The following is a 26,111-nucleotide window of genomic DNA, read 5'->3' as shown; positions in this document are numbered from 1 at the left end:
ATCACATCAGATACCTGTACAATTAGCACAGGGGCCCCCCAAGGCTGTGTGCTCTCCCCACTTCTCTTCTCTCTGTATACCAATGACTGCATCTCTAACGATCTATCTGTTAAGCTACTGAAGTTCGCAGATGACACAACAGTGATTGGTCTCATTCAAGACAATGATGAATCCGCATACAGACGGGAGATTGAACAACTTGTCTCGTGGTGCGACCGGAACAATCTGGAACTGAAGACACTCAAAACCGTAGAAATGGTGGTAGACTTTAGGAGAAACCCTTCTATACTTCCACCTCTCACAATACTAGTCAACACAGTATCAACAGTAGAAACCTTCAAATTTCTAGGTTCTACCATATCGCAAGTTCTAAAATGGACAGCTAACATCAAAAACTTCATCAAATAAGGAATGTTCTTTCTGCGCCAACTCAGGAAGCTCAAACAGCCCAAGGAGCTGCTGCTCCAGTTCTACAGAGGAATGATTGAGTCTGTCATCTGCATCTCTATAATTGTCTGGTTTGGTTCTGCAACCCAACAAGACAGACACAGACTTCAGAGGATCATTAGAACTGCAGAAAAAACAATGGTTACCAACCTGCCTTCCATTGAGGACCTGTATACTGCACGAGTCAAAAAGAGGGCCGTGAAAATATTGTATTTACAGACCCCTCGCATCCTTGACATAAACTGTTTCAACTCCTACCCTCAAAACGACACTACAGGGCACTGCACACCAGAACTACTAGACACAAGAATGCCATCACTCTGCTAAACAACTAATTCCCACAACGTCAAATTATCCAAGACTGTATTATTACTATTATTCTCTTCCTTCCTAGTACCTATCTCTTCCCACTTATGACTACAACCATGTTGCTTGTATCTTTACAATTTATATTGTTTTGTTTCCTACTATAATTTGATTGCTTATAAGTAACCTATGACTATCACTAAGTATTGTATCTTATGATTCTTGAGGAATGTATCTTTTCTTTTTATGTACACTGAGAGCATATGCACAAATTCCTTGTGCGTCCAATCATAATTGGGCAATAAAGAATTCTATTCTATTCTAATTGTACTTCTGAGAAAACATGTTATAATAAAAATGGTCATTACAAAAATAAAAGAAAATTGATTTAGTAAAGGTGGGGTGTTCTTTTTTTAAATATACTTTCAGTTCTCACTAAGAAATGGGTTGGAGTGAAATTTATTATCTTATCAGAAACCTCTCAATTGGGAAAGAAAAAAAATGAAGTTATCTAGATTCACAACTGTCTTTTTCATTTAAAAAAGACTTATTAATGCCATATCCAAATAACCCTGATTTTCTGCTTTGTTCCAAAATCCATTTCTCATGGATTAAAGTTTACAGAAGATTCTGACTGCTAAGCAAAGAATTTATTAGAAAACTTCCTACAGATTTAAAAAAAAACACAGAATGTTTAGTCACATTAATCAGTATAAAAATGCACACATCACACTGAAACACAGATTTAATAAAAATAACACGGATTATAATCCAGAAATATTTATGCAGTAACCAACCAGATAGATGTTAAAATGTGGAGCTCTTGCCTCACAATCAGGAGGTTGTGAGTTCGATCCTAGGTAGAGGCAGATGCAGGGTCTCCTACTTGGGCAGGGGATTGAACTAGATGACTAGCAAGGTCTTTTCCAACTCTGTTAATCTCTTAAAAGATGCTGTTTCCTGTTTGTAAAATTGCAATATATAAGCCACAAAGAAAGTAAAATGTTATTAATCAAGGAAATTCAGAGAACTTTTTAACATTTTAAAATTACTTGCCTTCAAGATATCTTAATTCTACAACCTCTTTAGACCTTGCCAAGAATTGTGGAAGCTGAAATTTAACACATGTAAGATAGGGAAACTAATTTAGCTCTATGTTTACATTAAGATAGGTTGCAATCCTACCAAATTTGTCTTCTATATGTCAGTAGTATCTAAATGAAAATATTTAGACCTTGAAAACGGACTCACTGATTTCAAAAGGTATTTTGGCCCTTACATCCGAGATCCAAATATTGAACATTGATTCAGAATTTGTCCTAACCCGGTGAAGTTTTAAATATTTCAGAAACAGAATTAAATATTTGTTTTAATGATGTAGCTTTCGATCCTCCACAAATAAATTAGCATCACTGTATAAGCTCCTACACAATTATTGTTTTTAGGGGTATTTTTAAAAGATGATCTGAAACCTGATGGGAGTGGGTTGTATATAAATGTGGTAGATAAAATAACGTGGAACAAGGTGTTGCATTTTGCTGTCTCTGCTACGACGTCTCTAGCAGAATCAAAAACCAAAGAATTACATTTCGAGAAGCCCTTCTGGAGAATAAATTTTTTGAATTTTTCTCAACTCAACAAACAAACCATTTAACTACAGAAGTCAGATTCCATTATCACTGAATTGGTAATTTATTCCACCGCATTTTTTGCAAAACACAATCAAACATTACACTTTTAAAAAAAATTGTTCGTTTGAAATAGCTCTTTCTGAACATTAAAAAAAAAATTAGTGAAAAAAAAAATATAAGGTGACTTGGAAGACTTGTGTACCAAATAATTTCGACAAAATCTGCTCTATATTTCCAATTGCCCACTGTACATTGTGGAATTAAACAGGTGTTTGGCATGCGAGAGTTGCTAAAATTCATTTGCCACTCAGAAATTACTTGAACCAGTGCAGATTATAAATCACAGGATTTCTTAAGAGAGTGTAGAACGCCTTTTGCCATGATGGTTCAAGGATCTAGAGGAAGTTGATGAAAAGACTTAGCAAGCTATACAAACTATATCCGGAGTCATTTTGCATTGGTTGAGGGGTCCTTGTTGCTGTCCGAGCTTGGCTGTTTCCTTGCAGCCGTTGATGGGAGTTGGTTGGTGTGCTTCGGTGATACCATGTGGCCATTACAATCGGATGTTTTTGAAATATAACATAGCATTATCCTTCTCATAGCTTGTGTGGCTTGTACAGGGAGTCCTCGACTTGCGGCCCCCAATGGAGCCCACAATTTAAGTTGCAGAGTAAGGAATTTGTTACGTTACGACTTCTCTCTCCACATTTGTTAAGCGAATCGCTGCGGTTCTCAGTCACACGGTCGTTAAGTGAATCCGGGCTTCCTTGCTGACTTTGCTTGTCAGAAGGTCGCAAAAGGGGATTGCGTGACTCCGGGATACGGTGAACGTCATAAATGTGAACCAGTTGCCAAGCATCCGAATGTAAATCACATGACCACGGAGGATAGATACTGCAATGGTCATAACTGTGGAAAATGGTCGTAAGTAAGTTTTTTTTCCCAGTCCCATTGTAACTTTTGCACTACACAACAGCGCAATCAAGGAATGATCAAGAAACAACACTCCCGCCAACACTGACGGGGCATATAAAAAGATCTATCTATCTATCTATCTATCTATCTATCTATCTATCTATCTATCTATCTATCTATCTATCTATCTATCTATCTATCTATCTATCTATCTAAAGAGAGCAAACCCCACTCCATTCTAGCTCTGATGTTACCTAGTTGGGTAATGAAACATCTGCAAGAAAACAGTTGAAGCTTAAACAACACCAAGGTGCCCCCACTCCCCGGCCAATTCAACCCTGAGCTGCAAATATTTGCTCTTATTTGCATTGATTTCCTATATATAGGAGTAGTACGAGTTTCAATAATTATGTATTCTCAAGTGGAGAAATACAGAATAGGAACTGAAATACATATGAACTTCCATATATATATTGCTGCCATTTCTCGCAATATGGCACACAACCTCACATGTAAAATTTTTGTGTTTTAAAATTATATAATCACAATTTAAGGACAAGTTCACAATGTGCAAGAGTGTAATACCAAATTATTGTGTACAAAAAAATAAAAAAAGGTAAAATCCAACCACCAAAGAACACAAGTATCTTCACTCAAAAAGAGCTGTTGCATGTATGAGATCTTTCAGAATAACTTCTCTATTTCAGGTTCATTCATTCTCTAAAAACTATAAGCATAAGAAGAGGTTCTTATTGCAAAGCTGCCTGTTACAATCTCTTTTTTAAAAACATTTTTATACATAAAAGCCAACCAGATTAAAATACAGGTTTTCAGTAAACGCTTCCGGAATCAGAAACATTTACTGTATATGTGCAACTGTTAGCAGGAAGAGGTATTCATATGACCTATCATGATGTTTGAATAGTCACATTTTACATTATGATACTGGGAATTAAATACTATATAGCTTTAGATGAAAAAACAAACCCTTTTAAAAACTTGTGGCAATTAATTTAAAGGTAGCAACCTGATTTAAACACTTTGTTCTCACTTCCCAGTAGAGTTTAGGCATACAAGTTAAAAAGTCATCCACTTGCACAAGAGCAATAAAAAAATTAAATATTTATTCAAATAATAAGCTTAAGTTCAGGCTGCAAAGTTGGCAACGTAGCTTTTAAACACATCACAAAAGCGTGCACAAGAATGTAGGCCGAACAAAAATACTAAGCATCATACTAGACAGCCGGTTTTAAGAAAAGCAAAAAAATATAATCACTATACAAAATATAAAATGTATTAAACACTACCATCCACAGAACAGGGTTTTTTTTAAAAAAAAATTGGTTATATTTTTAAAATTAATTGTGTAATTATATAGTGAATTGTAAATGATTATAGAATACCCTCCCCTTCAGTTGGCAATATTTCTGCTGCTTCTCAGCACACCCCATCCCGCTGAAAACTGACATGTCGTTTATACCATCGATAAAAAGGAAATGATTATTGGTAATACAAAGTAAACATTGTCTGAGCTAACAAAATTACTCCTTCCTTCACACTCTGACGTGCTCTCTGTAGAAGGCAGCACTTGTGTGTTTCCGTTAACAGACTGTACTACCATGCTAAGTCCGAGGCCGTAGATTTTCACGGAGAAGACGACTAAATCGTATAAATGAAAAGACGGAACGTAGGTAGACATACAACCCTCTTTGCTTCCGGGTTCAGTTCCTTGTGCATCAAAATTTTATTGCCTTTTGGAATTTCATTCAAGGCATCCAAAATTAGAGCTAGTGATAAATATACATATAGCCTCAAAAAAAAAAAATTAAAATATTTATTTAAAAAAAAAAGGACACAAATTGCATTTGATGCCACGGTGGGCAATGCCGGACGCTACGTGAAAGCACCTTTTAAGAAAAGAGCCCGTGCGGCGAGAGATCAGTGTCTAAAGATTCAAAATGAATCAACCGTATTGGATAACAATATCATTCTCAACTCAGAAGCTGCCTCGAGATAGGAGCATCTTCAGTTCATGTAACAGGAAAAGGGAGGGGAGAGGAAAAAAAGAGGGGAAAAAAGGCAAGGGAGTTAAATTCACTCGCTCCAACCAACCTAAGGCCACCAGATTTGCAGACACAATGTGTTTCTTCTCTTTTTTTTTTATACACAGTTCTTTAGGCTGTAAGATGATAAAGGAAATAGATCTATTTTTTGTTTTTTTTAAAAATGAAACAAACAAAAACAAAACAAAACCAAAAAAAAAAAAGAGAGAGAGAGAACTATTTCTTCTAGGATTAAGAAGCTGCCCCGGGCGTGGGGTTTACGTTCTGCGTGGCTACTTGGGGTGCGACTTCGATGATTCGAGGTTTGTCTATAATCCTGGCAGTGCGGTTTCCCTTTTCTACAATCCCAATAATCCATGCTTGGTGACCTTCGCCGTATTTTGGAGACTTGATCTCAGCGCAGAAACGGGCTGCTTGTTCCCGGGGTAAACAGATAAGGAGGCCTCCTGCAAAAGGAGAAGGGAGGGTGTTAGCTCTCGTTCAAAGGTCAAATCAAAGTTGCTGCCAGGCTTGCTCGGATTTTTAACGGTTATCTATTGATTAAACTTTGCACCAATTGTGATGGTATTCCTAGCAGGATGACCAGATTCTGCAACAGCTTCACTCCCTAGACCTGTGATGGCGAGCCTATGGCATGCGTGCCACAGGTGGCATGCGGAGGCATATCAGTGGGCACGCAAACGTTGCCACAGCTCAGCTCTTTGCCACCGTAAGTTGGCAAACAGCCCATTTCCAGCCTCCGGAGGGCCTCGGCGTGGGGAAGGCGGTTTTCGCCCTCCCCGGGCTCAAAAAAAGCCTCTGGAGCCTGGGGATGGGGAAAAAAAGGGCCTACCGGGCCCACTGTACCACTGCGTGCCAAAAGCGGGGGGAGCGCAGGAGGTGTGCGCATGCACAGGGTAGGACGGGGCGGGGCGCATTGAATTATGCGTGTGGGCATGCGCAACCCCCTGCACTCCCCCGCTTTTGGCACGCGACGGCAAAAAGCCACCACTGCCCTAGGCCATCCCTCTGGTAAACGCACAAGAGTTGTTTTTCTTGCCGTGTACCACGTATACATCCGAACTATGTGGTCTCTCTGTGTCATATAATATATGGGGTATATGGCCTATTTAATAAGTTTTTTAATCAGTTTTTACTTTGTTTGATATTTGTATTTTATTGGCCTGTAAACCGCCCTGAGTCCTCCAGGAGATAGGACGGTATACAAATTTGATTAAATAAATAAATAAATAAATAAATTTATTTTAATTTATTTAGTCATGTTTATGTAGCGTATATTGGAAGTGGTGACCCTTTGAGAATGCAATAAATGCAATGAAATTTCATTTTAATGCACATGGTTTCAGTATGGACAATTGCAATCTATATGGAGTGCGGACCAGAAAAGTGGTATTGAGCTAATTGAGGAAAATTTGGTAAAACAAATTAGAGATCAAAGTCAAATGCATATTAAAAGGTTATACAATGCTTTGATAGAAATAGATTCAGAAACGGAATTAATTAAAGATTGTATGATAAAATGGGCACAAAATATTCAACAACCTATAATGTTGGAAACGTGGGAGAAAATCTGGGTTAGGAATGTTAAATTTACTTAAGCACAAAATTTAAGAGAAAATTTTTATAAAATGTTTTATAGATGGCATTTAGATCCTAAGAAGTTGGCATATATGTATCCGAATGTGCAACCCAAATGTTGGAGATGTGATTGTGAAGATGCTACTTATTATCATATATGTTGGACTTGTAAAAAAATTAAATCGTTTTTGGATTAAAATATGGTGGATTATGCAGAACATTTTGAAAAAGAAGATAAAGTTTACACCACAGCTGTTTTTACTAGGCATAATCACAGATTGTACAGTAATAGAGACTAAATTGATATTGAACTTAATATCAGCAGCGAGACTTTTGGTGGCGCAACATTGGAAGAAAGAAGAACTGCCTACAATTGAAGAACTTTTAAGAAACACTTAAAAGTTTCAAACTTAGCAAAAATGGCAAAAATTTCTGCGTATTTGAAAGACTACTCACAAGAACGATACATAGTGGAATGGAGAAAATGGATTGATTATATTCAAAATAAGTATCAGACCAAAACGTATCAAATAGCATATGAATGATGGTAGGGATTGTATTGTATTTGGGTATTAGTTTAAAAGGGGAATGGGGAGTTAAGGGATCAATGGGGGAGAAGGGATTATGGGGTATGGTTTTTGTAGTATTTTAGCGTATGTTTGTTAGATGTTATACCCTGTATTTTGCTCTGGGAAGTCTCTGGGGGGGAGGGGGGGAGGGGAGAATTTCTTTAAAAAAACTTGTTTGTTATAAAACTTTTTCAATACAAAAGAAGAAATTTCATTTTAATGTATGCTGATTAGTGTACATTCAAAGTGACAATTTTACTATCCTATCCTATCCTATCCTATCCTATCCTATCCTATCCTATCCTATCCTATCCCTATTCTTTTCTCTGCTTTCAGATGGGGTCCACAGATGAAGCAGCCAGATTCAAGAAGGCTCTTTAATGGCTTTCACTTCAACTTTAGAGAGAAATTCTGAACGGAATGCCGCAGGGCTTAGTGCGATTCCCAAACTTTTTCTATTAGTGACTTGGATCAGGTCTGCAGATGACTGGGAGAAATGGCTGATATTTGGCAGGAGATTAACAAAAAATAATCTAGACAGGCCTTTAGCAGTGGGATGAAAAAGAATAGGATGGAAGTGGACAGGGAAAAATGTGAAGTGAGCCACTAGGTCAAAGTAGCTGGTAAAAAGGCAAATGCTGTCTTGGGATGGATTAATACAATGTGAAGTCCAAATCATTTACAGTACAATTATTCCATTCTACTTCTCCCTGATCAAACCCTGTTTGCAATTCTAAATTGGGTTCTAAGTTGTTGTGTTTAACAGTTTGAAAAGGACAGTGACAAATTGGAGAAAATCTTGAGCAAAGCCACTAAATTGAATGGTACGGAATCCAAACCCCATCAGGAAAGTGGGTAGAAACAATGCCAATGGCATATTTTAATACCAATTCCTCATATAAATTAATACAATTTAAATTTATAATTTAAACATTTAATGGCAATGCCTATTCATCCAGTAAGCCCTCAAATTCAAAGGAACGTAAACTATCATCATTGATCATTCTGAAGTGTGGACAATCTGCTATTATAGCTTTAAATGCAAAGCGATGTTAACACACAGTGTGGGGGAAAAAAGCAGTAATTAGGAATTTGTTTTGCGTGGCAGAATTTCTGACTTGCACAATATTGCTTCTGATGTGTATATAGCCAAATCCACATCTGTCAAACGCAGATTTTTTTTAGCACAGGTTTCCAAGATACAGTCCAGTTGTTTGGGGTTATCTGGAGAAACAGCGCCATCCACTGACCATTTATAAGAATCTCTAAGGAACCATTTTTTTTAGCAGCACAATGACCAGTATGTGGCACAGGCATCCTGGAGTAATAATGTGTTGCACACATTTTCTTTCGTAAGTATTCTATTTGTAACAGGACATCAAAGATAATATCTTCCATTATGAAAATTCAGTTGATCTGAAAGGGATTTTTATGTATTTTTCATGTATTGCAGAACAATAAATCAGCTTCACTATATAAATTTGATCGATCAATCAATCAATAAAAAAGTTTAAATTCTAGCACTGGAATAAACAGGAATGGTCAGGAACAAAATTGCTAGAACTTTGATAAGGAAGCACCAATATTATTCTAGTTGGTAAGAATCACAGGTTGAACTATACCTAAAAGAGGCATTGGTGGAAGCTCTGACATGTCACTGGTATTCTAGGGTCCGTTTCTATGTATTTATTTTTATGTCATTCACACTATCAATTGTGCCTGTTACTAAGGAGCTTTTGCAAAGAAAACCTGGATATTTTAAAAGATCTTTTATCACCAAACAGATGGCCTAGAAGTCATGTTCACATTTCGTTAATGCTTCTCTATTTTAGATGCATAGATAGATTGGGCTCTGCTCTAGCTACTGAACCAATATGCCAAAGGAACAAAACCTACATGGTAACAGAATGAGGAGCGTTTTTTCTTTGTTGGCTGCCTAGACGTTTCCTTCCTTTCATCTCTGACCCTATTTAGGAAGCTACAAGCACCATTATGAGAATTGGCATGGCCGGGGATTCTGAAGACCAAATCTTGGAGCGGCTGATAGGACTGCTGGATTTCAGCGTGAAGGGAATGGCTACGGGGGCGCTATCTATTCCAGGCAGACATGTTTTCAGACAGTGGTATCTCCCCGGGGTCTGCATCTAATGAGGAGATAGATCAAATTTCCTATTGTGGAAGATGAGATAGCCAATTCATATTCTTCTCCAGAGAAGAGTGGATTCCTATTGGAGAGAGAATAAGGGCCAGTGTTGCAGACATTGTTATTAGACCATGCTGGGGAATTCTGGGAGTTGAAGTTCACCCATCTTAAAGTTGCTAAGGTAGCGGAAAAGAGGGAAAGAAATAGATTGAAAAATTAAGTGTGTGTGTGTATATATATATATATATATATATATATGTATGTATGTATGTATGCATGCATGTATGTATGTATGTATATATGTATGTATTTTTCTGAGGTTTTCACGGGAGGTTATATGTAGGTCTTTGGTTATTCGGGTTTTCTCCCGCGTAAAATTAGAAGTGTCTTGGCGACGTTTCGACAAAGTCTCATTCGTCATCTTCAGGCTTCAGCTTCATGCTTCTAGGAGCAATGTGTGATCGCAGCTGTTTCTTCCTTTTAACTACTAATGGGGGTTTGAACTGATTGGGTGGGAGCTTGGCTGTGTTCTGATTGCATGGGGTTTTTTTTGTGCTCTGATTGGCTGGGGGTGTGTCCTGTTTGGGTGGGGGCTTGGTTGTACTCAGATTAGTCTGAGTTGCAGGGAGATTTGAGCTGGTGAACTGCATTGCTGTTGTTTGGCTTCGTGTTCATGGTCGTGCTACATCTTCATGGTAGGTGTCAGTCTGCTTGGTCGAAACGTCGCCAAGACACTTCTAATTTTACGCAGGAGAAAACCCGAATAACCAAAGACCTACATATGTATGTATATATGTATGTATGTATGTATGTATGTATGTATATTACCTGATGTTTCTGGACAAGTCCCATGCATGAGACCAAACATATTCCCACAAGCTTTGCTAACTGCAGCCATTTTGGCAAGAACAGGGAGGTTGTGGATAACGAAGGACACTTCGTTGCGTTGCTGCTTTGCTAGATTTTGTGCGTGTCCCAGGATTCCAAAGCCGGTGATGTCCGTGGCTGCATGAGCATTGAACGTATGCATGAGCCCTGCAGCTTGAGAGGAGAGAAAGAGAGGAAAATGGTTAAGCAACTTCAGAATTCAGCCTACCTCTGAGTATTAGATCAGAGTTTACATTTCAAGCTCCCTTCAAATAAAGTTGAAGAAATGGTGTAGGGTCTCCTACTTGGGCCATGTGTGTGTGTGTGCTGGACTAGATGACCTACAAGGTCCCTTCCAACTGTCTGTTAATCTGTCTGTTAAAGTTAACTAGAATAAAACTTCTTCAGGAGGAAAAAAAACCCCATACATTCCCGCATATGGACGATCTATTCCTGATCTCCTTTTGGCAAAATCGTTTGGAAATATCGTCCTGTCTCAGAAGATTTATAGATTAAAAAAAATATTCCCAATTGCTGTTAAGAGTGGGACAGCCTTAAATTTTCTGAAAATGCATTGTAGAAATCATTTTTTTTCTTTCCAAACGTTTATTTCCAATCGCAACATGAATGGTTGCATTTTCTTCTTTGGAAAAAATTACAACCATGTCTGGTATGTATCTACAGTAACAGATAATATGAGAAAAAAGTCTGTGTGTGTGTGTGAGACGAGGGATAGGGGAGACAGAGAGACCGAATGATTGAGTGACCGCCTGAACCAAGCCACACATTTTTCTTGGCAACCTGTTTAGAAGTGGCTTGCCCTGCTTCTTCCGAAGTTGAAAGAAAGTGGCATGCCTTAAGACATCCGACAGCATGAAGGCAGGACTGGAACTCATATCCTCCAGGTTTCTAGTCCTGAGGCCTTTACCATTGCATCAACGTGTCTTTCTTCTATAGCTAGAAACATACGTAATACAGGTGGTCCTGGACTTATGACCACAACTGAGGCCAACATTTCTTTTGGTAAGTGAAATATTTGTTAAGTGAGTTCTGCTCCGTTTTACGACCTTTCCTGCCACCACTGGGAACCGAATCACTGCATTTGTTAAGTGAGTCACCCGGTTGTTTAGTGAATCTGGCTTCCCCGTTGACTTTGCTTATCAGAAGGTCGCCAAAGGGGATCACATGACCCAGGGACACTGCGACAGTCGTAAATGTGAGTCAGTGGCCAAGCATCTGAGTTTTGATCACATGACTGCAGGGAGGCTTCAACAGTCATAAGTGTGAAAAATGACTTTTTCCCCCAGTGCTGTTTTAACTTTGAACGGTCACTAAGTGAACTGTGGTAAGTCGAGGACTATCTGTACAACATTCCAGAGAGCCATTTTCATCATATGACTTTCTAGCAATCTAAATAGAACTGCACCCCTGTAAACCCTGTTTTTTCCTGGTCACTGACGGAAACGAACTGGCCACCCATTCCCTTACCTGTTCTGTTGAGTCTTGCCATATTCATCATTGCCTCTTGATAGGCAAGTTCCACGTCTTCTTGTGTCACGACCAACTTGATTTTATTCCATTTTTCTGGCTAAGGCACAGAAGGAAAGAGAAAGGCTACGTACAGCTATATTGTGGTATTTTAGGTTTTTTTTATATACAGTTACTTCTGATCCTTTCCTGATAATCTTAGGATGGGATTGGACACTTATAGCCTTTACTGTCATCATACATCATATATACAACAAAATTGGTTATTAGCAGCATGCTAGCATGATCTTTTTACTGAATACTCAATATTTCTTTCTTGGTTGCACACCAATTCAAGCTCAACAATCTACACGTGCAGTTAATATTTGAACAACATTAAGTGCCAATTCTCCCAACTTGAAGAAATCCTTTGAAGCACTTCCTGTTGCATTTTGATTTTCACTATCTGAACGGCCACAATCTTTTGTTTATAAACCGATTCTGGTTAACTGCTTTTTCTGTTTGCTGGATGAGGACCAAAGAGAATTAGTAGCATCTAAAACAGAGTTTTAGAATGTATTTTATTTCCAGTTACACAACAAATTTCTAAGGGCAAACTTGAAAAACAGGGTTATCTTATTGCTTTTCTACACTTCCTCTTCTTCAATAAATTTTGCTTCAAGTACAATAAAAAGTATTTTTTTCTGAAACAGATTTCTACATAGTCAATGTACATCCAGAAATTTGTTTTTACAACGACAACTTTCCATACATATATAAAACCATATTCCAAGGTTATCTCCAGATATTTAATGTATATATGAAAATAATATAAACCAACAGAACAGGTTGGTATGAAATAAATTACATTTAGCCTACTTTGATCAAAGTTTGGCATAGCTTAGTCACAGATAGGGGCTACTCCTTTGTTGGATTTATATTTAAAGTGATTTACTTACGATGTCTAACCACTGATGGACAGCTACAGCTACTTGTGTTCCCAATGGTTTGGTTAACACCAGCACATCACCCGGGACTGCATTATCTGGCCTAGAAGTAATGAACATATATCATTAAAAAGCACATATGCCATCATTATTTTTCAGTAATTGTTCCACAGGTTTATTTAATATTATCCAGAGATCTTATTTAGAATTAATATAACCAAAAAAGGCACTCATTTAGTTACCGCAAGTTATCATTTTTCATGTATCCTTAGATAATCATCAAGGCTTATAAATATGTAATGAAGATTATTGGTAGATTTTTATCTGAGGCACATTGAATGCTAATATGACAATTTTGCCCTAAAAGGAAATTGTTACTAGTTTCAGTGTCTGCTGCCTCTATAAAAACAGACTGTCTGGGTAAGATTTTGTTGCCTTTATTTTAGACACTGAAAATAAGACAGATTTTCAGCGCTCAGATTTTTAACTGCTGGAATCATGAAATGATTTACAGTCACATTGTTTTTCCAATTTGGATGAAATAGACCAGCTACCTCTATGGTTCTCATCAGTGAACACATAGAAACTCAATATAACCACGGTATATTGTAGAACTGCTCTCACAATGAGTTCTAAAGTTATCACTGAAACTGCAATATGATTTTTCCTTTTGTTTTATTTACCGCATTATTTTAATCCAAACACTGAATACTGCAAATCATAGCTGACTGATTGGCATCCTGAGTGAGCCTGATCAAGGGTTCACTTTTTAAACAAGTCACGATTAAATCAACTGTGTCTTTGCAAGATGAACGCTCTTAATCAATTTGCAAAGCTTCACCAGAAAAACATGCAGTTATTCATCTCCCCAGTCCAGAACCAAAGGCAAGCATTTAATTTCTTCAAAGTCAACAACACATAAGAGAAAACAATTCAGAATTTTAGAAGTAGCTACCTCTTTTAATACTTTCAGGACCTTTTCCTTGGCATAAAATGCTCCAACTTACATTATAAACTCATTAGGCTGACAGACAGTTGTGGCCACTCCTCCTAAAACAATCCAAGGGTTTAATACTGTTTGACCACCAGTCACTGATGTTCCTGCCTCTTCTGCGGCATCTTTAAATCCTTGGATAATTAGAGGCATGATTTTATCCCTTTCCTTCAGAGAAAAATAACAAAACAAAACAAAACCCAAGTAGGAAAAATCAATTGCCTAGTCAAGCATAATTTTTAGAATTTTCAAGGACGGTAATATAAGCAAGAGCAACTAATAATCGAAAGAACAGAGGTGGACAATTGGCAGATTCAGGATTATAGATGCTTGAAATACCATTTACTTGTATTGTGCAGATTAATGTTAATTTATAGGTACACAGAATAACGTATTAGTATTTATCATCACACTTAAAGAAACTTACCCTGTCTGTCATTTTATTACTGATACCAAGAAGCATTAACATATTGTCACATTCGGTGACTCCCATGGCATAAAGATCACTAAGGACATTGGCACATGCGATGCGTCCCTGGAAAAAGCAACATAAACAATTGTTATTGAATGGCTATTTTAATGCTTAACCTGCTTCCCAAGCTAACCTTAAAAAGAGACTGGGCAAGACCAAAAAATCTACCAACTGAAATTTGAGGTGGCAGATGGAAGAAGCAACTATAATTAATGAAAGAAATGAACAGAATTGCTGTTGCTGTTGCATTTAGCTCTTGTTGTATACTGAGCAGACTAAGCAATGCACCAATTTATTTACTTATTGGGATGCAAAACAGTTTTGACCATTAAAGCAATCTTAGTTAGAACCCACAAAAAAACCAGCAAACCTTAAAAAGCAACATATGTAAAAAATGATTTGTTTTAAAGAAAAAAAAAACACATCACAGGAATGTGCAAAGTATTTAAATGCATGGGGACAAACATTATCTAAATCGCTTTGCCAGCTCCGTCTCTCAGAAATCTCAGAATGGTTGCTTCAAAGGCTTTCTCAGACAGTGTGTAAGTTCCTCTCCTGGCACAGCAAAGCAGCTGTCTAGGGGACACCACCAGAAACGCAAGTGGTCGACACTAATATCCACTGCAGAACATCCGCTGAACATTTTGCCCAGTCCTATGCTTCACCGGCCTTGTCACAGATCAGATGCCCCCAAATTTTGGCATCAACAGAGTGATTTGGGATAGTCAATAAGAGAGAGAAGTTAAGCACCAAACAGAAATTCTCTGTATGTTATTTTCCATTGGGTAAACTAATACATTTTTATTTTTTAGTTGTTAAAACCTTTTGCTCTGAGTTTAGATGAATGCAGTAGAATATTACTGAATTCCTTACACAGTGGTACCTCGGTACTCATCATTAACTGGTTCCAGGAGGTACGATGAATACCAACAATGCTGAGTACCAAACAAATTTTTCCCATAAGGAGTAATGTACCATAGTGAGATTCACAAGGCAGCTGACAGCAACAAGTTCTAGCTTGTGCGTTGCGTACCAATGAATAGTGGGACAAATTGCGTTGAGTACCAAATTTGATGAATTTCAAAGGAGTTGAGTACCAAGGTACCACTGTATAAGGCCAGCATTTATTTAGTTAAGAGTAGAAATTATTTAAATGCTCAACCCAAGATCAGTCCCCAGCTGGGAAAAAGAAAGGAATTTCTTCAAAGGCCTGGTAGTTATGGACAAAACTGAGAAAGACTAAACCGAAGCCAGGTGAATTCCTCCAGAGTTTTTATTTGACAAAAATGAGCAACATTTTACGGCATCTTACCATCATATAAGGGTCGTCCACAATGGGATAAATGTAGTCTGTTGTCTGGACCAAAGAGAGACCTCCGTGTCTCAAAGGAATAACGCAAGTATCCATGCCAATCCCTGTAATAAAAGTAACTCGCTTTATTTTTCAGATTATTGGCCTGTTCTTGTAATTGCCTTTCTACTTCTACATATTCCTAGCAGACAAGGTAATCCAAACTGTGCATATCCTGTGTGTGACTCTGAAAGCCCTGAACGATAGTTCAGTGTTTCTTTTCTCATTGATGCTGCCACATTCTTCATCATTGTCTTCCTGAGAAAAAGTGTAACATGCACTTGGCTACATAATGATTATACAGGCTGTCCTTGACTTACATCCACAATTGAGCCCAAAATTTATGTTGCAAAGGGAGAAATTTGTTAAGTGATTTTTGCTCTGTTTTATGACCTTTCTTGCCACATTTGTTAAGTGAATCCCTGCAGTTGTTCAATTAGTAATATGGTTGTTAAGTGAATCGGGCTTCCCCACTGACTTTCCTTGCAAAAGGGGATCATACAGGACCCCGGGACACTGCGACCGTCATAAATATGAGCCAGTTGTCAAGCATCTGAATGTAAATCACATGACCACCAGGATGCTGCAATGGTTGTAAGTGTGAAAAATGGTCAGAAGTCACTTTTTTTCAATGCCACTTTGAACGGTCACTAAATGAACTGTTGTTAAGTCAGGGACTACATGTAAATAAATCTATTCATACAAATGTTCTTTTAAGAGCTTTCGATTTTTCCTCCTGCAGCAACAGCCATACAAAATACATGTCAAATTACCTGACAGCTACACGACTATATCTCTATATCATACCAGTGAGAATTTCCTCTTTGCATGATAAATTTAAGACACAGATTTGTCATGCAAACCTGTTCTATTTTCCATACTCTAAAAAGCAATATAAAGCATGTTTTGAAATTAATCAAAACATCAGAACCTCCACCAACACTGCTTCTTTGAAGGAAAATAAGATAGTTAGAAAAATAAAATAGATAGGTAGATGAGTTTTGCCTTAGCTTTCAGATAGAATCCATCTTCTAGTGCCTGAATTTTGATCATATGACCATAGGGTATTGCTAAAGACATAATTTTGGCCATGGGTTACAAGTCTATTTTTTCAGGATTGTCATAACTTTGAACAATTGCTGAATGAATGGTTGTAGGTTGAGAACTATCTATATCTGGAATGTTGAATTAATAGACAATAGATGGCTTTGGTTTTTAATATTGTTTGATTTTTCATTTGTGAGTGTCTAAGCCACATACATCAAAATCAGAAAAACAGAATAATTAACTTGAACTAAATTCACCATTAGCAGGATAAAATAAAAAGAAAAGATTCCGATATTAAAATTAAAAATAAAAGAAGACACCCATAAAGATAAAAAGATTTATGCTAACAGCATTTCCATACATTAATCTGACAAATAAAAGCTTTTGGTTATAAAAAAAAAAGTCAAAAGGTTTTTAAAATGTTATAGAATCCAAGTTTTCTTATCACTACTTGAGGGATAACTAAAGCTTCTTTAGGACTGAGCCAGACCAGTAATCCTAGAGCAGTTTTGCTGATACTGACTGCCAATGTTCCCTTATGATTTTAGGCAGAAGATTTTTTAAAAGAGTGGAACACAGAGAGTCGAATCTCTTACGTTCCACTCTTCAATAACGTGCATCAGAGACCCAAGAAATAATTATAATCAGTAAAAGGTTCTTACCCAATCTTGGCATAACAGCCCCCAAAAACTGTTCATCTTCCTGGAAATGATTTTCTTGTAAAGATTCGAGCAATTTCTGCAAAATGTCCTGAGGCACTTTACAGCCAGTGCCTTTAAGTTCCGTGAATCGGGTTAGCCGAAAACTTTTGTCAAGTTCGTAACTTTCTGGATTAAAGGACTCTCGAACAGACATGATTCTCACACTGTTAGTAACGGCAGATTTTCTTCTTCTTTATGAAATAGGTTGGGCTGTTATCCTAGGTTTTTAAAAAAATACAAACATACAGCATTAAAGTTGTCTTTTATGACAGTCGCATATTCTATATAAAAATGTGATCTCCCAACTGTTTTTGTATGGAAAATACATCAAAATTCTTTCTGAAACAGCCTATTAGATTTCATTTTGTCTGCTAAATTGTACAGTGACAATCTAGTGGAGTTAAATCACCAATGAAACAACTCTGATCTTATTATATGTAATTACAAACTGATTTTTGTTCTTAATCTTTGCATTTGTAGTGCACTACAGATAATTTAGAAATAAAGGGCCATATAAACTCTTTGAAATTCCTTATGAAGACCAAAATGCAATGCCTGTTCAAGCAGTAGACATTTTTCTTTTCAGTTAGCCTGTATGCATTTTGTAGATGTTAATCCCTGCCAAACTGTGATGGTTGAGATGAATTGTTGAGACCACTCCAAATATAGACCAAGACATCAATTCAACTGAACTTAGTGCATGAATGTGGAATTATCAGGGGTTGACAGGGAAAAGAGCAATGAAGTCAGAGACAAATAAATTATTGATGGTCATATCAGAATAATTCAGAAGCCTTATGAAATTTGTTTGTTAAAACATAAAAACAAAAGCAGCTTAAAGCTAAACAATCAAAGGTTCAAAACTTGGCAAATCTTATATTTAATTCACACCTGCAGTTGAGGAATCATCCATATGTTGCTTTTGTTTGCTTGTTTAAAAAATTCCTGGTAACATTTTGTCTCCATGATAAGGGCCACATCTATCATATCCTCTTTTCCATTCACACTGAAAATGCCCCATCAATAACATTTGGGTCTTGCCCAAAGAAAGTTTCAATTTGTTTACCTTACATATATCCCAGAATTTCAGTCATCTTTTCACCATACTTGGAATTATAAATATTTTGTACAATGTACAAATACAATATAAATTATTGTAATTTGTATTTATTCCAGCAGTTTAAGTGAAATAAAGAATGCCCTGAAGGATGCCAATCATATCAATTTGGGATCTATGCCATCTATCAATAGGACTCAATTAATTTTCTACCCTAAATTCAGACAAGACAAGCTAGAATGGATCCAATTTGGAATGAATGCCGGAGAATCAATATTCTTCAAAAGTATCTGAAAAATGACAGCTACCAGATGATTCTAGACCTTGATATCAAACAATATAGTGCCTATATCCATTTCTTATTACTTGAAACTAGGGCACTGGATATGAACAATTTTGTAAAATATTCTGTAATGGTAAGAGGCCAAACAGGTTTTCAAAACTGGAATGTTTACCCAATGGGCCAGCAATAAACAATTTGGAAAACTTCAACTGTACATCAAATGGGGGCAGCAAATAAACTTTTCTTGCCACATTCTTAGTGACAGTGAATATGCTAACTGCCTCTTTAGTTTGATATTTGTTAGATCGTCATTTTATCTGCTTTGCTGGCTAACCAATTCTGTTATTCAAAAGGAGAAATGGGGAGGCAAATGTTGGCTTCCCCTTCTTTTCCTAAATAGTTATTAAAAAGTGGAGGAACGTGATCTAATCAGCTACAAACATAGTTGACAGATCATTCACCAAACACCAAAAAATGAAAATATTTTCATCCTGCATATTTTAGAGGTAGTTTGGAGACCACACAATGCTGCAGATTCCCCCCCTCCTTAAATTTGATGTTCTATGTTGTGAACTCCGCCGGTGTGTGGATAAAATAAATGTGTACTGCTTCTGGATACTGTTTATTCAATCACTGTTAGGTCTGAGTGCTTAACAATTCTCTTTAATGTAGTGAGTTGTAGTAAAATATTTGAAATAATTAATCCCCATTCATCAATTAGAAACCACTATCACCCAAACATTGAGTCCCCAATGAATACACTTTGCTATTATGCTTATGATTGGGAAAAGATCCTTTGTATGTGAGTTTGGAGAACCAGAGGAACAGTGAATACCCAGGGAAAACCATGAACATTAACGGCCGAGTCTGACTGTTTCAGGCAGTGCCACAAATGCTATCTAACTGGAGCCTGTGTCAATAATGCTATTGATGTCTCCTCTAGATAAAACTGTTCCAGAGCACCACAAACTCTGGCCTAGCAGAAGCACTACTCAGTTGTGGTACCCGGTCAAATATATAAATAGATGTAACTCTATTATTGCAAATTAAAAGTCTGAATGAACATTACACTGCAGATTAGTTCTGGCAATCAGTGAGTTACTATTTTGTGTCAATAACTGCTTACATGAACAATTTGTTTCATTCCATAATCAGAGGGGGGAAAACATTTTTCTAGTTTACAGAAAACACAAGATTGTTACTTTCTGGTTTGCTAAAGTAGTTCACATAAATAGGTATTTGTATAATTAAGTGATTAGTTGAACATCAAAATAATCTCCCAATACTTGTGAATTTAGTAATCACATACTTTAATTAAATTTAATTAAAACTCCTTCCAGTAAATGTCAGAGTTGTAAAATACTTGAAATCACAATCACAAAAATGTTTAGGAGAAAATGTTACTGAGTTGCACCAGATAAATTGGTAAAGAAACTCAACTGAAATACTTCAATGAAGAAAGTGATACTTTAAAACAAAGTCAGAGCTTAATACATTTTAAGAGGTCAGTTAAATTGAAAAGAAAATTACATAAAAGTTTACATTCAACTGGATCATGCCATGGTACAGCTGAAGTTTTAAACATCTCAAGACTAATAAACAGGAGAAATATTTTAACCATTTTCTTCTCTTTCCAAATGAGGCACCACCATTCCTTTTACAAACACTCCAGATAACCAAGCTCTTCATGACCTTCCTTATAGGCTTTTGAGATCAATGGAGCTTCTAGGCATTATACATGTGCAATATTACACACACATATCAGGAATGGTACAAAATTTTGGAGAGATGGCTACAGAATCCCAAGCGTGTCATTCTGGCTCTTCAGAAAAGCCATGAAGTTAAACAGAAAGAGTTTTTCCAGCCAAATGATGGGTGGAGACACGAGCGCTGAGTTTATATAATACTTTTGGCTAAAATGTACGGTACACTAGAGGAACCCAGCAACCCAGGCCCCAAAGGTGCTTTTTTTCCAAAAGGCAACAGGATTTTCTTGTTTCTTTTTCCTCGAAAATGTTTTCAGTTCAGTTCAATTCAGTCAACTGGGATGTCTATGGAGATTTTCAGTCATCCAGGTCATGGTTGTCTTAAAGGTGCTTTTTCCCCACAAAAGGCAACTGGACTTTGCTTGTCTTTCTTTGAAAACAAAAGTTTAGAACTGAAGAAGCTTCTTGGATTAGAAGCGAAGTGTTTTCAAGAAAAAAAAAGAACCAAGAAAGTCCAGTACAGGTACGATCACAGTTGAGCCAATCAACATTTCTGTTGCTAAGTGAGACATTTGTTAAGTGAATTTTGCCCCTTTCGTGCCACAGTTGTTAAGTGAAATCACTACAGCTGTTGGTAGCATGGTTGTTAAGTGAAGCTGGCTTCCCCACTGCTTGCTGGAAGGTTGCAAAGGGGGATCACGTGACGCCGGGACATTGCAACCATCATAAATATGGGTCAATTGCCAAGCGTTTGAATTTCTATCACGTGACCATGGGGATGCTGTAATGGTTCTGTGAAAAACGATCCCGAATCCCTTCTTTCAGTGCCATTGTATCTTTGTACGGTCACTAAACAAACTGTTGTAAGTTGAGGACCACCTGCATTTGCCTTCATTCGCACCTTTGGGACAACGATGACCTGGATGATTGAGACTCTCTATAGGCATCCCTACTGACTGAACTGGAACTGAACTGAAGAAGCTTCTTGGCTGAGAACATTTTCAAGAACCCACCCCCAAGAAAGTCAATTTGCCTTTTGGAAGAAAAGCAAAATAGAATAGAAATAGAAAAGAATAGGACAGAAAATAGAATAGAACGGAAAATAGAAGAGAATAGTCGGAAGGGACCTTGTAGGTCATCTAGTCCAACCCCCTGCTCCAGCAGGAGACCTTTGAGACCACCAGGACCTGGAAGATCTATAGGGATTCTCTATAGACCAGGCAAAGGTGGGTTCTTCTGGTCAGTCCCAATTGCAGCAGCCCAGCCAGTCGTGTTCCCAGGACCCGCTTGATCCGGAGACGCTCCGAAGCAAAAGCCAGGGTGGAAGTCCTTGCCTGCCTTTCGGGGAACCGGGAAGCCCAGCCGCCCTGGAGCCCAACCGAGGGCGGCAGAAACCCATTCCTTCCCTCCCATCACACCCACCTCCCAGCCGCCTTCTTCCTGGCCCGGCTGAGAGGGGGCGGGGCTTCGACCCTCGCTCCTCCCCCCGAGGGGCGTGGCCGCGGCGGAGAAAGACCGACGCGAAGCCAGGCCAGGCTCGCGCTCCGGGCGTTCCAGGCGCAGTGCGCACGCGCGAGGCCTTCCCGCTCCCCCCGCCCGTCGGGGAGGGACGGAGGGAGTGAGGGAAAAAAAAAAAAGAAAGATGTCGGCGGGCGGAAAGATTAACCTCTTCCCCTCCGGGGGCGGGCAAGATTTATTTTTTTTTTAAAGGAGCGCCTTCTTTAAGGGGCCCCTCCGGGCTTTCCTCACACACGCCCCCTCCGGCCTTTTCTCGCGCGCTTCCCCCCGCCCCACCCTGGGGGGCGCGTTCCCCTTTAAGCACCCCTCCCTCCTCACCCGCCTCCCTCCCTCCCTCTCTCTCTCCACCCTCCCCCCCCCCCGCGGCCTTCTCCTTACCGCGTCTCGGCTGCTCTCCCGCCCGCCGACGGGACTCCCCGCGCCGCTCCGGCTTGCCCCCACTCCGTCCCACAATGCACCGGGGCGCCTGGCCGGCCCCGGCTCGCGCTCGCCCTCTCCCCTCAGCGCCGCCTCAGTCGCAGGAGGAGGGGGGGAGAGAGAGCGAGACGAGAAAGGAGCGTCGGGGCGGGCACGAGGGGGTTAATCTTCCCCGCCTCCTTCCCCTCCCTCAAACGGCCGAGAGGGGGGGGGCAAGAGACTAACGGCTGAGCCCGAGCGCCGCCTCGGAGGGGAGGGAGGGCGCCGCCCCCCTCCCTGCGCACACGCACGCACGCACGCGCGCGCGCGCGGCGGACAAGCCCCCTTTCCCCCCGAGGGCGCCTGCGCAGGAAAAAGGCGGGAAAACACTGAGGCGGCTCGAGCTTCGGAAGGGCGGGGCGGGGCGGGGCAAAGGCGGGCGCCTCAGGGGAGACTTTCTCGTCTTCACACACACACGCACAAACCCCGCCCCCTTTCTGCGCGGATGGGAGGCCACCAGGTGATCCAGGGCTTCTAATTGCAACTAAGGGGGAAAAAAATAATAATACAGGCAGCCCTGGGCTTTCCACCACAAAACAGAGCCCCATATTTATGTCGTTAAGCGAGATGTCTTTCTTTTTTGCACCACTTTAGGACTTTCCTTGCAGCAGCGATAAATTGAATTGTTGCTGGGTTAAGTTAGTGAAGTAAACCTGGCTTCCCAGTTCTCTTTGCTTGTCAGAAGGCAGAAAGAGGGAGATTGCGTGACACCCACCCACCCATGACACTTATAACGGTCATACATAGGAATCGGCTGCCAAGAGTCTGGATTTTGGTCACTTGGCCAATGGGTGGGTGGGTGAGATTCAAATCCCGTCGCTAATTGGGTTCTGTTTTTATATTTTAATAACGGGCTTTAGAATAAGTTTTTTAATTGTTTTTATATTGTATTTGTGTTATGTATTTTTAAGTGCCTGTAAACCGCCCTGAGTCCTTCGGGAGATAGGGCGGTATATAAATATGATTAATAAATAAATAAATAAATAAATAGTGGTTTTCTCGTGGGCGCAAGTGCAACGCTTCGCGTGCGCAGAGACATCCGGGCAGGTGGGCGGAGCCTCCTGCCGCTACCAGTTCGACCGAGCCGGTAGCAACCCACCCCTACTGCAATGGTCCCAAGTGTGAGAAATGGTCATAAATCACTTTTTCAGCACCCTCCCCTCCCCTCTGAGGCGGTTGTAATTTTGAACGGTCACTAAATGAACTGTTGTAAGTTGAGACTAAGGGAAGGGAAGGGAAGAAGAAAGGAGATGGGAAAGGAGAGGAGGGAAGGGTGATAAGTAGGTATGTAGACGACAGCTAGATGATAGAGAAAGAAACGAAGGGAGGAAGGAAGGTAGTAGGTATGTAGATAGATGAGAGAGGGATGATGGATAGAGGAAGGAAGGAAGGAAGGAAGGTTATAGTAGGTATGTAGATGAGAGATGAGAGATAGAGAAAGGAAAGAGAAAAAGACGAAAGAAAGAAAGAAAAGCGCTGGGCCCAGCTGGCATTGAAAGGGATCTCAAATGTCACTAAATCTCACCTACCTGTCTCCGGATTTCTATTTTCAAAGAAGCCGCTTGAAGTCAAATCTCAACCAGCAAATGCTCAGTCTTACATATTGGAAAAAAGAACCCAAACACTAAGTACATGCTTGATGGACATTACCTTACAGATGACCCCGACCCTGTTAAAGACCTTGGAGTTTTCATATCAAATGATCTAAGTCCCAAAGCCCACTGCATCGCAAAAAAGGCTCTAAGAGTTGTAAATCTAATCTTGCGTAGCTTCTTTTCCAAAAACACCACACTACTAACCAGAGCATATAAAACATTTGCTAGGCCAATCCTTGAATACAGCTTGCCTGTCTGGAACCCATACCACATTTCTGACATCAGTACAATTGAACATGTCCAGAAATATTTTACAAGAAGAGTTCTCCACTCCTCTGAAAACAACAAAATACCTTATCCCATCAGACTTGAAATCCTAGTTTTAGAAAACTTAGAACTCCATCGCCTTCGACAAGACCTAAGTTTAACTCATAGAATCATCCTGTTAAAGACTACTTCAGCTTCAATTACACTAATACAAGAGCAACCAATAGATTTAAACTTAATGTCAACCGCTTTAATCTAGATTGCAGAAAATATGACTTCTGTAACAGAGTTATCAGTGCTTGGAACACTTTACCTGACTCTGTGGTCTCTTCTCAAACTCCCAAAAGCTTTAACCAAAAACTTTCTAATATTGACCTCACCCCATTCCTAAGAGGAATTATAAGGGGCGTGCATAAGAGCACAAACGTGCCTACCGTTCCTGTCCTGTTGTTTTTTTATTGTTATACATATATGCTTATACTTCCTCATACTTCCTCATATATATGTTTATATACTATATAACCATTTTGTGTGATGCTTATGTATATTGTTGTGACAAAAATAAATAAAGTCATGCAAATAAGCCCTCCCACCCTTTTTTCCCCTTGTCTTCCTCAGGTTGAATTCTGCTAAGCATGTGCAGAGGGCTTCTGCGTGGCAAAACCAGAATGCCTGGCTCTCGGTGCACCCGTGCGTAACGCGCTTCCAGCCTGAAAGAGACAGGCTGACCTTATTTACTAGCAATTTAGGCTGAATCCTTTGAAGCACATCCAGGGAAGCTCATGGAACAACCCTTTAATACGGATATGGGATTGCCAAGAATCTATGCCTGTTGGCGGAGCGCATTTCCTCTCTCAAAGTAGGCAAAGAAGAAGGGGAAAAAAGAAAGGAAAGTATTTCTTGTAATTTGCACAATGCAGCTCCGGGATTTTCAAGTGCAGAATTTTTAGCCTTGCCAAATTGCAAGGGCCCAGCCAAACTGGCAGCTGAACTGTCTGTAATTCAGCAAAATTAGTACAATGTTTGGATCTAGTCTTGATGACATGCACGCTACGGATAGTCCTCGACTTACGACCTCAATTGAGCCCAAAATTTTCATTGCTAAGCAAGACATTTGTTAAGTGATTTTACAACCTTTCTTGGCACAGTTAAGTGAGCCACTGCAGTTTTTAAGTTAGTAACACGGTTGTTAAGTGAATCTGGCTTCCCCATTGACTTTCCTTGTCGGAAGGTTGCAAGAAGGGATGACCTGATTCCCTGGGACACTGCAATTGTCATAAATATGAACCGGTTGTCAAACATCCAAAGGTGAATCACAGAACCATGGGGATGCGTTAAGTGTGAAAAACTGTCATAAGTACCTTTTTTCAGTCCTGTTGTAACTTCGAACGGTCACTAAATGAACTGCTGTAAGCTGAGGACTACCTATAACTGGGTGGTTTTGGGCCAGTCATTTTCAGTCCTGGCAACCTACCTGGTAGGATTCCTGTTGCAACAAGACAAGGACGATCCCATAGTAATCTGCCACAGCTCTTATAGATGAATTATAAATCAAACCCTCAAACCAATGAATACATCCTGAGTAATCGCACCTAAACCGGAATTGATGCAGCAAAGAAAATATGCAAGGATAATTTTGTTCCATATAAATATGTGACTGTAAATGTTTGAAAAGTTGTTTTTAAAAGATCCTCAGAGCTTACTCATTGATTTCCCAGATTAAAATGACAG

General features: G+C 39.3%; 1 protein-coding gene across 1 annotated transcript; it reads right to left on the bottom strand.

The window, feature by feature from the left end:
- Positions 1–1,520: 1,520 nt before the first annotated feature.
- SEPHS1 (selenophosphate synthetase 1) lies at positions 1,521–22,769 on the bottom strand. The gene is made up of 9 exons (XM_058190553.1): positions 22,441–22,769; positions 17,460–17,716; positions 15,712–15,815; positions 14,355–14,462; positions 13,941–14,095; positions 12,946–13,036; positions 12,008–12,107; positions 10,481–10,693; positions 1,521–5,808 (listed from the first exon to the last, which is right to left on the bottom strand). The coding sequence occupies exons 2-9, from the start codon at positions 17,650–17,652 to the stop codon at positions 5,594–5,596; spliced, it is 1,179 nt and encodes a 392-aa protein (XP_058046536.1). The 5' UTR covers positions 17,653–17,716; positions 22,441–22,769; the 3' UTR covers positions 1,521–5,593.
- Positions 22,770–26,111: the final 3,342 nt, after the last annotated feature.

The sequence above is a fragment of the Ahaetulla prasina genome, chromosome 7 (genome assembly GCF_028640845.1).
Source record: "Ahaetulla prasina isolate Xishuangbanna chromosome 7, ASM2864084v1, whole genome shotgun sequence".
NCBI classification, from domain to species: domain Eukaryota; kingdom Metazoa; phylum Chordata; class Lepidosauria; order Squamata; family Colubridae; genus Ahaetulla; species Ahaetulla prasina.
Note: the sequence above shows the minus strand (reverse complement) of the source record. Positions and strands in the feature narration are given on the sequence as shown.

Excerpts from the sequence above, each read along its gene's own strand:
- SEPHS1 (XM_058190553.1), bottom strand. The coding sequence starts at position 17,652 with ATGTCTGTTCGAGAGTCCTTTAATCCAGAAAGTTACGAACTTGACAAA. Across the intron at positions 15,816-17,459 it reads GGCTGTTATGCCAAGATTGG|GGATTGGCATGGATACTTGC; the intron begins GTAAGAACCTTT and ends CTTTTATTACAG. Across the intron at positions 13,037-13,940 it reads CAGCCTAATGAGTTTATAAT|GCCAGATAATGCAGTCCCGG; the intron begins GTAAGTTGGAGC and ends CATTACTTCTAG.